Source organism: Haliaeetus albicilla, chromosome 6, assembly GCF_947461875.1.
Source record: "Haliaeetus albicilla chromosome 6, bHalAlb1.1, whole genome shotgun sequence".
Classification (NCBI taxonomy): domain Eukaryota; kingdom Metazoa; phylum Chordata; class Aves; order Accipitriformes; family Accipitridae; genus Haliaeetus; species Haliaeetus albicilla.
Genome location: NC_091488.1, coordinates 2,228,168 through 2,241,933, shown reverse-complemented (window position 1 = coordinate 2,241,933; position 13,766 = coordinate 2,228,168). Strand labels below are relative to the sequence as shown.

Below are 13,766 nucleotides of genomic sequence, written 5' to 3'. Positions count from 1 at the left end.
AACAAATAGGTGGACAATCCCTCAGTCACTCTTCTTGATGATATTTAACATATTTTATGGTTTTGAGAACCAAAGAACTTCAAGAAAGCCAGGGGGAAGTGGAGGGCACACAAAAATCCTGGATTTTAAAAACAAAACCGCCTTAAAAGGTATGTGATTCCTTCAGCAGGTAAAGCACAGCCTGCTACCTAAGGTAAGCATCCTGGAAGTAGACAGCTGGAACAAAAGTAACTTAAATTTCCAACATTAATACACAGAGCTAAAAAGCCCTGGCATTTAACAGCTAGCACATCAGAGCATTCAAAACCATTTATGAGTTCCCAGCATGTGACTAAGCTCAGCTACCAAAGTTTGTAGTGGTCACATTTGAACTTCTGTCCGTAGTCTAACTCAATCCTTTGGATATCCAGCTTCAATTAGTTTAATTCAAAACCTAATTTAAAAGAAAGTTATAGGCAGCTGATTTTATTTAAAGAACCCCTAAAAGTCTGTTCTTCCTGTGATCAGACTGCTGAGTTTTCTGAGGGGTTTTTTTTGTTTGTTTGCTTTAAATCAGGCCCAACTGAGAAGAGGCAACGAGGACCATCAAATGGGTCAGGTAGTGTATCAGTAGATATATCAAAAGCTCTGATAGGAAAGTTAATATTGGGGCAAACAGCTTTTTTCCAACATGCTCAGGAAGACGAAGTTGCCAGAGTACATTGCTCCTCTACTCCAGCCCTTTCACTGGCTACCAGTTAACGACAAGGCCAAATTCAAGCCACTTCAATTTTAATTTTGTTTCTGCCCCATCCTGCCATGTCCCACCTTGTTGCTTGTGAACTGTGAAACTGATATTGCAGTTTCACAACGGCTTAAACCCACCAGGGCCAGTTCAGTCCTGCTGTCCTTCCTTCCTGTGCAAGCAGAGATGCTGGAGAGCCAAGTTCTCTCCTCGTCCCATGAGGACAGGGCAGGCAGCAGGGCTGTACCAGGCTCAACCTCTATCGGTTTCAGCTGACACAAAACCACCTCCCTGTACCCTGGCCACAGCACAGCCATCACTCCAGCTTTCAGCACAAGCTTCTTCCCAGAGACTTTCTGCAAAGTCTGACAGATACTTGTCGACAGACATATTTACATACATTCCAATAAAGCAACATACACAGGGAGACTAGCTGACAAGAATGACAACTGCAACACAAATGCTTGCTCTGTCCAAAAGACGTAGTGTCCTTTCAATATCAGTCATAAGTATTTCTACTATTAACAAAATAGAAAAGCCATTGAGATTTAGTGTGATGCAGCCATATCAGTCATATCTTACATTTCAACCACAAGATAATTTATCTTACCCGCACAACCACAGCATTTTAAAATGAAGCAGCACATTAAAGTTGCCAAAAACCTCATTCTGTGAGTTTTGCATTTCTTTATAAACCTGTCCAATTTTACAGTAAACCAGTTCCTTTACACACATCCAAAACCCTGTGCTGATAGGAACAGAGTTCAAACGCATAATTTTAGCTAGGTTATTTCAGAGCTTAACAAGGTTATTCCAAAATGCTGTACTTAAATGCCCCACACATCAGAAGACTAGTTAAAAGTATGGGCATGACAAAAGAAACACAACTTCAGAGACTTATACTTCACTAAACCATCTGCTGGGTCTTGTCATGTTTTTGTACAATTGCATGCAGCTTTGTGGCATTCCGAATTCAGGATGAAAGCTATAACAGAATTATATTATCCACGAGGTGGCTATACTGTAGCATGTATACAAATCTTAAATTATTTATTTTTAAATAGAGTTCCAGTAAAAACTTCATACACAAGGACAAAATCTTATTTATGACTGTATAAAATACTTCACAAAATACCAAGCATTGTAACAAACATTCAAGTGTTAAAAACCCGTTTTGAAAAAGCCAAACCAGTGACTTGCACTAGGAGTGGATAGCAAGCAAAAGAGAGTATTTACTCCCAAATGACTAATTTTCTCATCCCATTGCACCCATGTAAAATTCTTACACCTTTATGGATGATAAATTTTTATGTCTTACACTCTACAACTGGAGACACTAGCTTAAAAAACCATGTATGTGCTTATGAAGTACATCTGTTCTGCTTTTCCAAGAATTGCTTACACCTAAAATATTCTGTAGTACACCTAGCTGATTCTTGAAATTATGCTTTTAATTCCAAAGACACAATCGCTACAAATTCAGCTGAAATAATGAAAAAACACAAGTCAGTTAGCAAAGCCCAAATTCCATGCAAAAATCCCTAAGTGAGTCATTAAAAGGAGAAAACCAGCTTGTTAGTAGATTTTTAGTTGGTTGGTTTAGTTTAGTCCCCTTTTTTACCTGAAAAATGCAGATCGCAATACATATACAGCAATACTGTTTTACATCCAGATATCATACCTGTGTGAAGTATTTTCCATCTTGTTTCAGGACTTTCATTGAGAGGTCAAGAATCAATCGCAGAAATTCCCATGTGGAATCTGCATGTAGAGTATGATTTAAAAACAGAACAGTACATTACTGGCTTGTTCACTGTTACATATTCAAGACTTGCAACATATCTACTGTTTAAGAAGTAGCTATCCTACACCTTTAAAAAAACCCCACAACAACAAACCAACAAGCTAAAAACCACACAACCCATACACAATGGCAATGATGGTGGAAGTATCTGTTTTTCTTCACAGTAATTTTCCAGACTTTTCCAAGACATTATAGAGTGGGGAAAAATTTACTGGCATGTGAACTCCCCAAATACTTTCTCATAAATTACGTGAGTTGATATTATTCTGGAATAAGAGCACAGTTTAAAAAGAGCCCTAGGCACTGACTAATTTTTTCTAACATATAAGAAAAATTCTAAAAGAACAGATGTGTTACTATCATTCTTTGCCTCTCAGATTTGCTATTAAAAAGGCAAGAATCAAAAAGTATTTTTGTTGCAAATTGCCAACTACCATGCAGCAGAGGGGCAGAAGTTTAGGATCAATCCTCAGAAGTTTAGGAAAATAAATTTTAAGATTAACCTTCTTCTGGAGATGTGGAGATTGGAACAGCCGTCAGATCATTAATTACATAATCAAACATCCTTCCTTCTTTGGCATACCTCTTCAGTACAGGAATACAGTCTTCAATCAGAACCTGTAAGAATGAAATAGTCCTCTAAATACGCTAAAACTGACCAGGTAAGAGGAACAAAAGCAGATTCACAGCAATTAAGAGAAGGCAAAAAGTACAAAATTAAATATACACTTAATTTTAGGCTCCTTTTTCAACTTTTTACATCGTGTAAGAAGGAGGAACAGTTGTGGGAATTGTAACAAATGAAGGGACTACAGGACTGAATTTCCTAGCTGTCACTGATTGCTGCGTAACCACTGTTCTACCTACCAAGTGGTAACAACAGTTAGCAGTCCACCAACATATGAGTAAAGTAATGTATGAGTAAAGTATGAAGGGCCACTGACTCATGCAACATAGCATGTGACTTCTGTTAATTTTTTTGCATGCTTTTTTTAGCTCACACCTGTAAAATAGTATCTGTGAGAGCCTTAAGGAGCAGTAATGAAAACAAAGAAAAGGTTTCCAGTGAAGATGTCAGATTACACCTGGGCTAGTCTGCAAGCTCTGTCAGATGCAGCACAAAGACCTTAACTGTAGGGACGCATGAATTTATTTTAATATTTTTTTTAATTTTTAATATCCTAGCAGTGTAAGAGTTTTTGCCTGCAAATTAAAAAGAATTTTAAAATGTGTATTACAAATTCAGATATTCTCAACAGTACAGGACAACTGAAATACACATTTCTTCTATCTTTTCATCAATTTAAGGAATGATGTTTAACACTGCATCCTTACTGCTATTTCCTCTTTATTTGTAGGCTACAGCAATAAACATTCTCCTATTTCACATTCCTTAAAAGCTATATAATTATTTTTAGAAGAGCTTGAAGAGGGAGAGTTAAAATATTTTGACACCAATATATACTTCCAACACAAATCCCACTGCCAGCTATTAAAATTTAGAAGTGTCATAAAAAAGGAAAAATCCTTCCCAAAATTAAGAAAAATCAGAAGACTTTTCCCCAAACCTTTGCTATTGCAGTCTACCAGGCTGGGTATACTTGTATTTGAAATATTACTTCTAATCAAAGAAAAACAAAAAGTTACCTGATAGCACTCTCCTTTCAGATTGTCTAAGACATCTCCGCAGGTTTTACGCATGTATTTTTTACACCCGTCGATCACCATTTGGTCAATGTTTGAAGCTGGTTAAGGCATTCTACATTCCAGAAATAATACAGGTAACAGTTTCTATTTCTTCAGAAAGAAATTCTCAAAAAGGTGACATTCACAAAAGAATAGTAAGACATGTATCTCTGCATACATATTGCAATAGCCATTTGCCTTCAGATTCAGTTAGAGCTTTAGGAAGTGTTTATTTTTGGTTTAAACCAGTATTTCTGGTACCTTAGGTTACCGTTACTACGAAAGCTTGAAATGCGAACAATAGGAAGGTGTATTTTAAAACCCCATAAAGCTAAACTAGGTTAAGACTTCAACCTACATTTTTAAAACAACTGTTTTTAGTTTTTAACAAGGGGATCCCAAAACCTAGGATGATCAATATTTCATATGGCTAACAGTGGTTTACATTACAAACTATCCGAACTACAGAATGTTGAAAACTTGATTTGAATCAGTATTTTTAAAACAGGCCAAGAGTTGGTCATTCTGCCACCAATGCAATTCACTAAGTCCCGACATTCTTATTGATTAAACATTTTTGCTTCTAGGGATTTTTTGTTTTATTAAAGCAAGCTAAAAAAAAAAAAGAACCCAAGACAGCAGAACTCAGCCCAAACTACAGACTTGACAGACCTGTCTTCTGTTATCAGAGAAGGTATCAGTTTGATGACAGAAGTGTTCCTTTCCAGTTCTATGTAAATTGCTACTCAAGAGTTATAGTATGGATTGGGAACTCAAAAGTATGTGCTACATAGTGATGCACAAATATGTAGTCACTGGGTCTCTTTAAGAGGACTAAAAGAAATTTCATTTCAGACCCTATCTCCTCATGCAAGTCAGAATCTGACAGTTAATTACGCTCAATGCTAAGACATCAGCAGAAAACACAGGCTGAAAAATGTTGAAATGAATGATCAGTCATTTGTCAAAGGATATCTCTACCATAGTAACCATCTTTGGCTTCAGTTTGACTATTTCATATAGTATACCTCCATCACCACCTCCCAGGATTAGCACTTCTTTCCCAGTGTAGTCTTCCTTTCCACTGCCCATTATGGCTTGAGTATATGCCAGGTCACTCTCTGCCAGATCTGAATGTAAGGAAGAGAAAGAGTTGGACAGAAACATTACATCTTTAATTCTTCTTATTAATTGGTATTAATTTGGCATTTATCCAAAGGTGATATAATACAGACCAAAGCAAGAGCATCTACAGAAACAACCTAGCTCTCAGACAGTCCAGGTAACAGGAGGCTAGTGATTTACCAAAGCTAATGAGATCCTCCTCAGAACCCCACACAGGATTTGTCTAGTTCTCAATGCAAACCCAGCAATTGCTACCTCAGCATTAGGAAGCACTGCGTGCCAAGAGAAGCGAAGTTGTAGAGCAAAACTGTCAGTACTTAGGACTTGATGTGTACTCTCGATACTTCAGTGGATTTTTACCTCAGACTAGTGCTGCAAGAGACAAGTCAGGAGATTTTTGCTAACACACTCTGGATCCCAACTAAGAGGAGCAACCTAGATGCACCCCAGTGGATCCCTGCACAGAACTATAAGTATGACTGTTAACACCCGACTGCTGAAGGACCCTGAAGCATGCCTTCTGCTGAATTGCTCACCATTAGCTTCAAAGCAGGAAAGAACATTCCTAAGCTGTAATAACAGATCTGAGCTACAAGGGCACAGCTTTGTGCAGCAGCACATCATGGCATATCCTATCATTCTACCTAGCAATCAGCACTTCGCTTATAAGTGCACAATAACAAAATGACACAAAGCAGTATTTTAAAGTCTCATGGAAGGTAAATAAGTAATGGCATACTTCCCTTTCTATGAGGCACATTGTGACAATGTTCAAACAAAACCTCACCTCCATATGAAACTGATGAAGATTTCTGGTTAGAAGTATGGAATACCCTAATTTAGTGATTTCAAATACAATTCTAACTGAATTAGAGAAGACCTTGCTAATGAATTAAATAGCAACGCTTTTCAGCTGCCATCTGCACAGAAGTCCCCCTGACAGTTGCAGAAAGCTAATTGAATGGTTAGAGGTATTTCTGGTGATTTCAAAAAGCTATAGTCAAATTTCTTAATTACTCTGCCATTAGACTGAAATTAGGTATTCTATCCCCAGACAGCAATATCCCTTGTTTACCTCAGCCAGTACTTTTCAACATAAGTACTGAGAGATTTTACAAAGCATACTCCCCGATGCCTAGATTTTCTAGCAAACAGCATTCTCATCCCACTTCGAAGAACAGTGATCATCTTCTCTCAAGTTCACTTTGAAAAATACAAAGATCAGCAGGCACAGAGTGCCACATATAAAGACCCTCCCATAAAGGTTGGGTCACTCTTCTGATGAACTTAGAGTTCAACTGAGCATTTTGAAGAAGACAAAAGTCAAAAGATGTTCACCAACAAAGCAGCTAAATGGTTTAAGATACAGCTGTGCTGTATCTCACCAGGCAGGCAACTCCCTTAGAGAATCAAGGGAGCAGCAGGATTATCCCCACACACACCCACCAGCTCCTACTTCCTTCATATGTCTCTAGACTTCTACTGCATTTTGAAGACTGACAGAGTAGCTTGTTTTACTATCAAAGAGAAGCCCTCAAGACATTGGGCTTGCAACAAACAGGTAAAAGTTCACATGAAAGAAAGGAGTAGAGTAAGCTCTGCTAGACAACACTCTTGACTTCTATTCTCCTTTCTATGCTCCTTTCCACAGCAAAGATGACAACTTTGGGAAAAGAAGAAATCTTTTTTTGTACTCTAGATTTTACACTGGTCAGCCTTTCTGATTAAAATACTTTATATACAGTAACAGATATATGTGTACATGCATATATGTAGCTTCCAGCATCAGAACCATGACCCTTAGTAATCTATTAAAACTGTGCCATAGCAAGATAGAAAACAATACTTCCTACAATTTCACACAAAAGATCTTCAAACGAGATACTTACTAACATCCCCACTGAGAATAAGAATATTCCCAAACTGTTTTGAATGCAGAATTTTAATATTCTGAAAAGGTGAGTCTTCATCATAAACAACTTCATCTATGTCATACTCCACCAGGCGTCCATCAGCTGTGGGCCAGTATCTATCAATGACACCTCCTCTCAAAATGGCTGGCAATCTAGAAAGAAATAATAAGAAAAAAAGATTACAAAACATTTGAGAAGTATTTTTTTTTAAAATCCCCTCTAAACATCCTGTGGACCCACCATAATAAATATTTACAAGAGGGATCTAAGAAAAACTTGCAAGATTTAACATTCAGACGTAAGAAACTTATCAGCCATATGTTAAATACACATAACTTGCTAAGGCACAGATGAAATATAAATGATGGTTCTTTATGTTTAACTTCTACAATGTGCTTGTGAATCTCTCTACCTTAAGAGAGGGATTTACGTAACATACCAGCCTCTGCAGAATAGGCTCATGACTAGAAACGGATAAAATACAAAAGCAGAAAGCAGACAAAAAACATAACAAAATCTCTTCCCACCTTCAGCTCAGCTAAGAATGCTATTTCTTTGAGATTAGTGTATCTTACCCTTCTAAAGCTGTACCAAGACATTTTTAAATACATACATAAACACAAAAAGTGAACTATTATAGTGTTTCAAACTGAGCCACGTCACCCTGCAGTGTACAAGCACAATCCTTGATATCAGCTGACAGCTTGCATTACTTTTTAAAAGTGGTTCAAGCATCTGCATAGGTTGTTTTGGTTCTGTTGTTGTTTTGGTTTTTTTTAATTCCATAGAAAAGTATCTTGGTTCAAATCTGTATTTCATCTGTAAAGACAAACTATATTTGAAATGGCAGTGAATGATCAAAATGATTGCATACCATTTTAAGCAAAGTGTGCAGGCACAGAGTTCATCAGATTTCCCACACACTTCGAAGAGTTAAGTTTTTTCCAGGAGAGCGTAGCAGTAGACTAGACACAGAGAAGCTGCTTCTAAATTCACTAGCAATTCTCAATAAACATTTCAGAAATATTTTCTACCCTCAGTGAGCCACAAGATGGCAGCAACCGGTGAGAGCAAGAGCATCTGCTCAATACATCAAGACAACAAAAAGGCAAGAACAGCTTTTCCAGCAGCATTAATTCTAGTGGAGCTGCATGTGTGAAGCTAATATCAGAAGGATGCAAAGCAAATTAAAAAAAGAAAAAATAAAAAAAGTTGAGGGGTGTGTGACGAGATTCATGCCAGATCCACTGTTCCAAGAAGCTTATCTTCCTATACCAACATAACCAAATTAATCTAGATCACTTCAGGCACACTTTTCCCTGACCCATTTTTAACAAGTTCCTATCACAGAGATTCCACAAACTCCCAATATAATATTTCAATATTAAAATATCTTCAAAGAGTGAGCTTCTCCCTATATACATAGGCACAAGATTATCTACATTTGCACACTGTGCACCACATGAGGCTTTACCAGGACAAAGTAAAGCAAGATAACTGGCTCTGTTTTACATACAGCTGTTAAGCAAAAACAATATTCAAGGTATAACATCACTTTTCAAATCACTACCACTTTACTTGTGGTCTCGTATAGCCTTCAGATTACTTCCTGCTACAGTACTGCTTAGCTGTTTTCCCATTTTGTAGTTTGCTCCTTGGCCTTACTGAATCTTGTTGATTTTACACTGCTTTTTACTTTTCTTAAACCATTTCCTCTTCTGACTATGTCCTTTAAAGCACTCGCTGCACCCTCCAGCAAGTGCATGCCTGCAGCAAGTGCTCCCTGGCTTTGAGATGCCAGGCACTGCCACAGAGTCACCAGGAAGACACTAACATGAGCTGTGTCCTTCCAGATGCCTGGGGAACTCCTGCATGAATGCTGTTTCAGCAGCATGCAACAAGCCAATTAGCATCCCTACAGTTTAAAATATGACCTTGTATTTAAGTAAATCAAAGCGACAGAAGGTTTGCAAAGCCTCCCTCCTTCACTCATCAGTTATGTTAAAAAAGTTTGCTAAAAAATATTTCTATCTTCTTGCCAGGGCCCTAAGCGCACAGGTTCCCCCAGGGGTTTTTGCCACATATGCCCAAGGCCAGCACCGTAAAATGCAGCAGGGGCAGAGCTGTGAGAGAAAGAGCTGCAGGAAACCTTGTTGGGGCAGGGCCTCCTCCATGGGCTTCATTTCAGCTCCAGCCCTCACCCCTCGTCCCTGCCCAAGCTACCCTGCAGCTCTGCCCAATTCTTTCACCAATCCTTGACACCCAGCTTGGTCTCGGAGCTGCCTCAGTACTACAGCCCAGCCCGGCAGTCACAGGGCTGGGGCTGACCCTGGTCACCTTCACCAGCCCTGCTCGCCTTGTCCGCAAGCTGTGGGATGTGGTCCAGAGGGTACGGTTCACACCCTGGGCTGCCCTACCCACCACCACCCTGGGTTCCGCAGCCCTTCCAGAGCAGTCTGCTCTTGCTTCCTGCTTGCATTTTCTCCCACCATTTCATGCAACCATAGCAGCAAATTAAATAAATAATCCTTGCCCAAAGTAACAATACTGAAGATGAAGCTTAACAAAAGGACAAACCTCACAGCATCTTCAATTCTGCAATAAAACCATTTTAAAACATTGGAGGAAAACACACACACAAATTCATACTCCAGGCTATTCATTGCAGTACAGCAAAACATTATTTCCTCATTATCTTTAGCAAATATACAGACAAGCCACATACAGAAGTAGATGTACGAACTTACCGCTTCACCCTTTTTATATTACCATGAAACAATTCTTTCATTCTTTCTTCTACTTTGTTTAGAAGCTGGAAAAAAAGCAAGAGGTGGAATTTATAGGTGATCGCTTAATGTAAAATCTGTTAAATTAGGCTACTTGGAAGGCAATAAAGACTAGCACCTGCACTGAAAGGCTTTGAAATGTAACATTAGAAGCTTATGAATAACTAACTAGCTGGTTGCCTCAAGCCTCATTACTAGCAAGAGCATACATATTGTAGCAGCTGTCACCACTGCATTTAGCTGTCCTCCAGGATAACACAGTGAGACCCTCCAGGCACAGCCAAGGAGAGAAGGCAAGAACCCTGTAAGGTTTCATTCCTGCCAAAGCAGTGGCCTATTCCCCTGCAATATCCAATTTCTAGAGCCTTCACATCAGGGAAGATGAAATTATTTTTCTTCCTGGGGAAGAAGTTTGAGTATAGAGGCTCCCCATCTCTCAGATTAGAGAAGGAAAAAAAGTCACAGACTAATACACCAGGTTGCAGGTTGAGCATCACTTCTCACTCACTGCCCTGGGTACCTGAAGAGACCTGAGCCCTACCAAGGCTGCTATGTCTTTACAACTTCTAAAGCAAAGAACACGAGGCCCAAGACATGCAAAAAAGAGTGCGTGCGCATGCACTCACATGTGTATGCAACCACAATATGTGTTACTATTCCTCATCTGTAAGCATTCAGGTTTGAAATAACTTTAATATTTAAAAATCTTTTACCAAGATATACTTTGATAGACCTGAAGAAAAGGGGCTCCTGATGCAGTTTGATAAGTCTAGTAAGGCAAGCACTCGTACCTGATCGGCTTCCTCTCTTCCTTTTGTATGATCATTGTAATTCTGCAGATCCACCAACACTAATCCATGAGGGTGAATTCTCAAATTGGCAAAACTACAAAAATAGAGACAGTGATGATGATTTTATTATCAAAAATCAGAGCGAGCGAGGAAAGAAAGTCTGAAACTACTTATATTAAATTCAGAATGCATGTTTCTTTTTCCAGCCATCTGTAACTGTTGGCAGTGGCAGCTCCAGTCTTCCTCTGCAAGTCACTAAACAGCAAACAGAAAGTTGCAAGAGTATGCCATTCACTACATAACTAATAAAATCAGCAGGGAGCAAGGCAATGAAAGAGCATTTAAACCAGAACAAGTATGGTACAAGGGGAAAATATACTACCTAGCCTCAGTTCTTTAAATAAGGCCTGCTTGAACAGGTATATTGTGTCAGTTTTGTTTTTTAATTGAAATCAAGCCTCAAGAAAACAACTGCACGCTTTTCTTCCCCTGTATCTTCCTTCTCACTTCTTGGGTTTTTTTGGTTGTGGTGGTTTCTTGTTTTGTTGGGGTTTTTTTTAACTTTATAGCACCTATTCAGAGAGACAGTGTTCACATTCAAAAGGTGAATAAAAATTTTTAAGGGAGAAGCATTAAGTGTGCTGGACCATGATTTTGACTAGCAAAGTTACAGCAGCAAACTCTCATTGCTGAATACAGACGAGAAACAGACAAAACTCCTACTGTATGTTGTATTTATTACAGGAGCATTTAAAGACCAACGAGCAAGGCTTCACCATGCTAGGTGTTGGGTGGACAAACAGAAGACCTTCAAGAACTTGCAACAAACAAAACAGATAAAGACTATGGGGAAAGTCACAAGAAAATAAAAACAGTAGCAGGGGTGATATCCTTTCCATACTGGGAGGGGAGAAGACAAAAAGAAACAGAAAGGCTACAAGAAGATTATGTAAAGGAAGGGAGGGAAAGCATAAACTGAAAGAAGAGGGCAGAGGAGGGGATGGGAACAGGAACAGCAAAGCAAAGAACGAACGGTATTCAGGGGTGGAGTTCATTAGTACACCACAGAGAAACCCCAGGTAAACCTGTATACAGTTCTCTGAATGCCCCTTTTTTTGCTTGTCTGCTCTTATCACCCCACTCAGCCTCAAAGGCAAACAAAACTAACTCTTGAGACAAAAAGTTTAGGTGACCTATCTCCCCACCACTCCCACCTTTTTTGTCCCTTCCAGAACTCCTTTCATAAATTGTCAGCCTTGATACAAACACCACCTCTCCCGTGGTGGTGGGAACTTTGGCCAGCAAATACCCTTAGCTGCAGTCAGAGAGAAAATCCTGAATATTTTGTGTTACCTGACAATTATAATTTTTGGTAACTGAAGTGATTAAATGATGAAACTGAAGTGATTCAAGAACAAAAACACTCTTGCTGGCTTTGGACAGCAGTGATCTGTAGCTGTGATGTGTTTACAATTGACAGAGAAACCAGTGTCACTCACATCTCTTCAAAATATGAGCCTGGGAAGTCTCAGGCTTTCCTGAAGACTTTACGTGCAGGTCTTCCCTTCAGGAGCAAAGACATTTCTCTACAATACCCATGCCCACCGTGTTTCCCCCTCCCAAGTACCTGCAGACTGTCACCCCTACACCTCAGCAATTGCCCACCAGGTCTCCTCCCGAGCAGCATTCCTCATCAGGGACCAGAAAATGGCTGCGCTCCCAATGGCCATTAAACAAAGCCACAGAATAGCCTTAAAATATGCATGCCGCCCCCCCCCCCCAGGAAATTAGTCCTGCATATTCTAGCCTGATGAAAAGTTAAACAGAAAATAGAAAAAGGCATCTTTGTTTACTCTTTGACTTTTCTTTTTAACTACCAGATAGTGCTACCACTTAAGAGACCAGGTTTATGAGCTAATTAGAAGAATGAGAGCGTTTTCAGCATTACACAGCTTAAGTTGGTGTTCCCATCAGTACCACTAAGACACAAGTAGGACGATTAAACAATTAAAAAAAAAAAGAGGGCAGGACACACACACTCCCCAGCCCCAAGTCTCTATGGGGCTTCAGAGTTTTTAACCACTTCTCTCTGTGACCTTACAACCCCTTGAACCAAAGGAATTCAAATCAGTTGCATGCTTCTCCTAGAGTCTCTCCGCGCTCAGCACAGAGGGAATGGCTACTGCGAAGGACAGCTCTGGAGAAAACCCCACTAGGATTCTGTTTATATGATTTTTCACATCAGCAGGGGTTTATTTTGTAATGTGCCTAACATGGGAGGAAAAAAAATAATCAGGCATAAGCGTAAGAACAAACAGCTTTATCACAAGACTCCAGGAGATTTTTTATTTTTTTTTTTAAAGGAGAGAAAGACAAAAGAGCAGAGCTTGCTAGATGGAAGCACTGTTCACTCCAGCAGCTTTTGGATGCATTCACAGTGAAAAGGGACATTTCTGGTGAAGTCCATGGACTACTCCAGGCCCTCAGAGCTGCAGCACTACAGACAGAAATGACTATTTGCAGTTATTACTGTTATTAGGGTCCCTGAGATCAGGCACAGGGCCAGAAATATTTGGACTGTTAGAAAAACTTTCTGTCAGTTTACTACTGTATTATAGGGGTTGCTGTTGACACAAATAAGCAACAGATTGATTGTCCCATGACTGAGTTCTCTTTTAAATTCCTTTCCTACAAGAATAGCATAGCTGTCATAAGATTTGACAGCTGACATTGTGTTCACTTCCCCTGTGACTGCATGAGATACTTCCTCAGTAGGGGATGTTACTGCCATTGCTTTGGGGTCTTTTGGGTGGGAGGCAAGGAGAGGCAGAGGAGGGTTGCTCTGAAAAGCACAGCCACACAACTTAAGTGATATGATAGCATTAGAATACAGAGACAGTAACACTGCAGAACCATCATTTGTCAAACTGTTACCTC

General features: G+C 39.4%; 1 protein-coding gene across 2 annotated transcripts in view; it reads right to left on the bottom strand.

The window, feature by feature from the left end:
- Nucleotides 1-13,766, bottom strand: part of SMS (spermine synthase) — a 49,300-nt gene that overhangs the window by 14,067 nt on the left and 21,467 nt on the right. The window contains exons 3-9 of one of the 2 annotated variants that reach the window (XM_069784834.1): nt 10,830-10,923; nt 10,000-10,064; nt 7,229-7,404; nt 5,190-5,344; nt 4,176-4,265; nt 3,032-3,146; nt 2,406-2,485 (exon numbers count right to left, since the gene is read on the bottom strand). In XM_069784834.1, the coding sequence (XP_069640935.1) occupies nt 2,406-2,485; nt 3,032-3,146; nt 4,176-4,265; nt 5,190-5,344; nt 7,229-7,404; nt 10,000-10,064; nt 10,830-10,923 (775 nt within the window). Of the gene's footprint in view, nt 1-2,405; nt 2,486-3,031; nt 3,147-4,175; nt 4,277-5,189; nt 5,345-7,228; nt 7,405-9,999; nt 10,065-10,829; nt 10,924-13,766 lie in introns of both variants that reach the window. The other variant, XM_069784836.1, reaches the window with a different exon arrangement.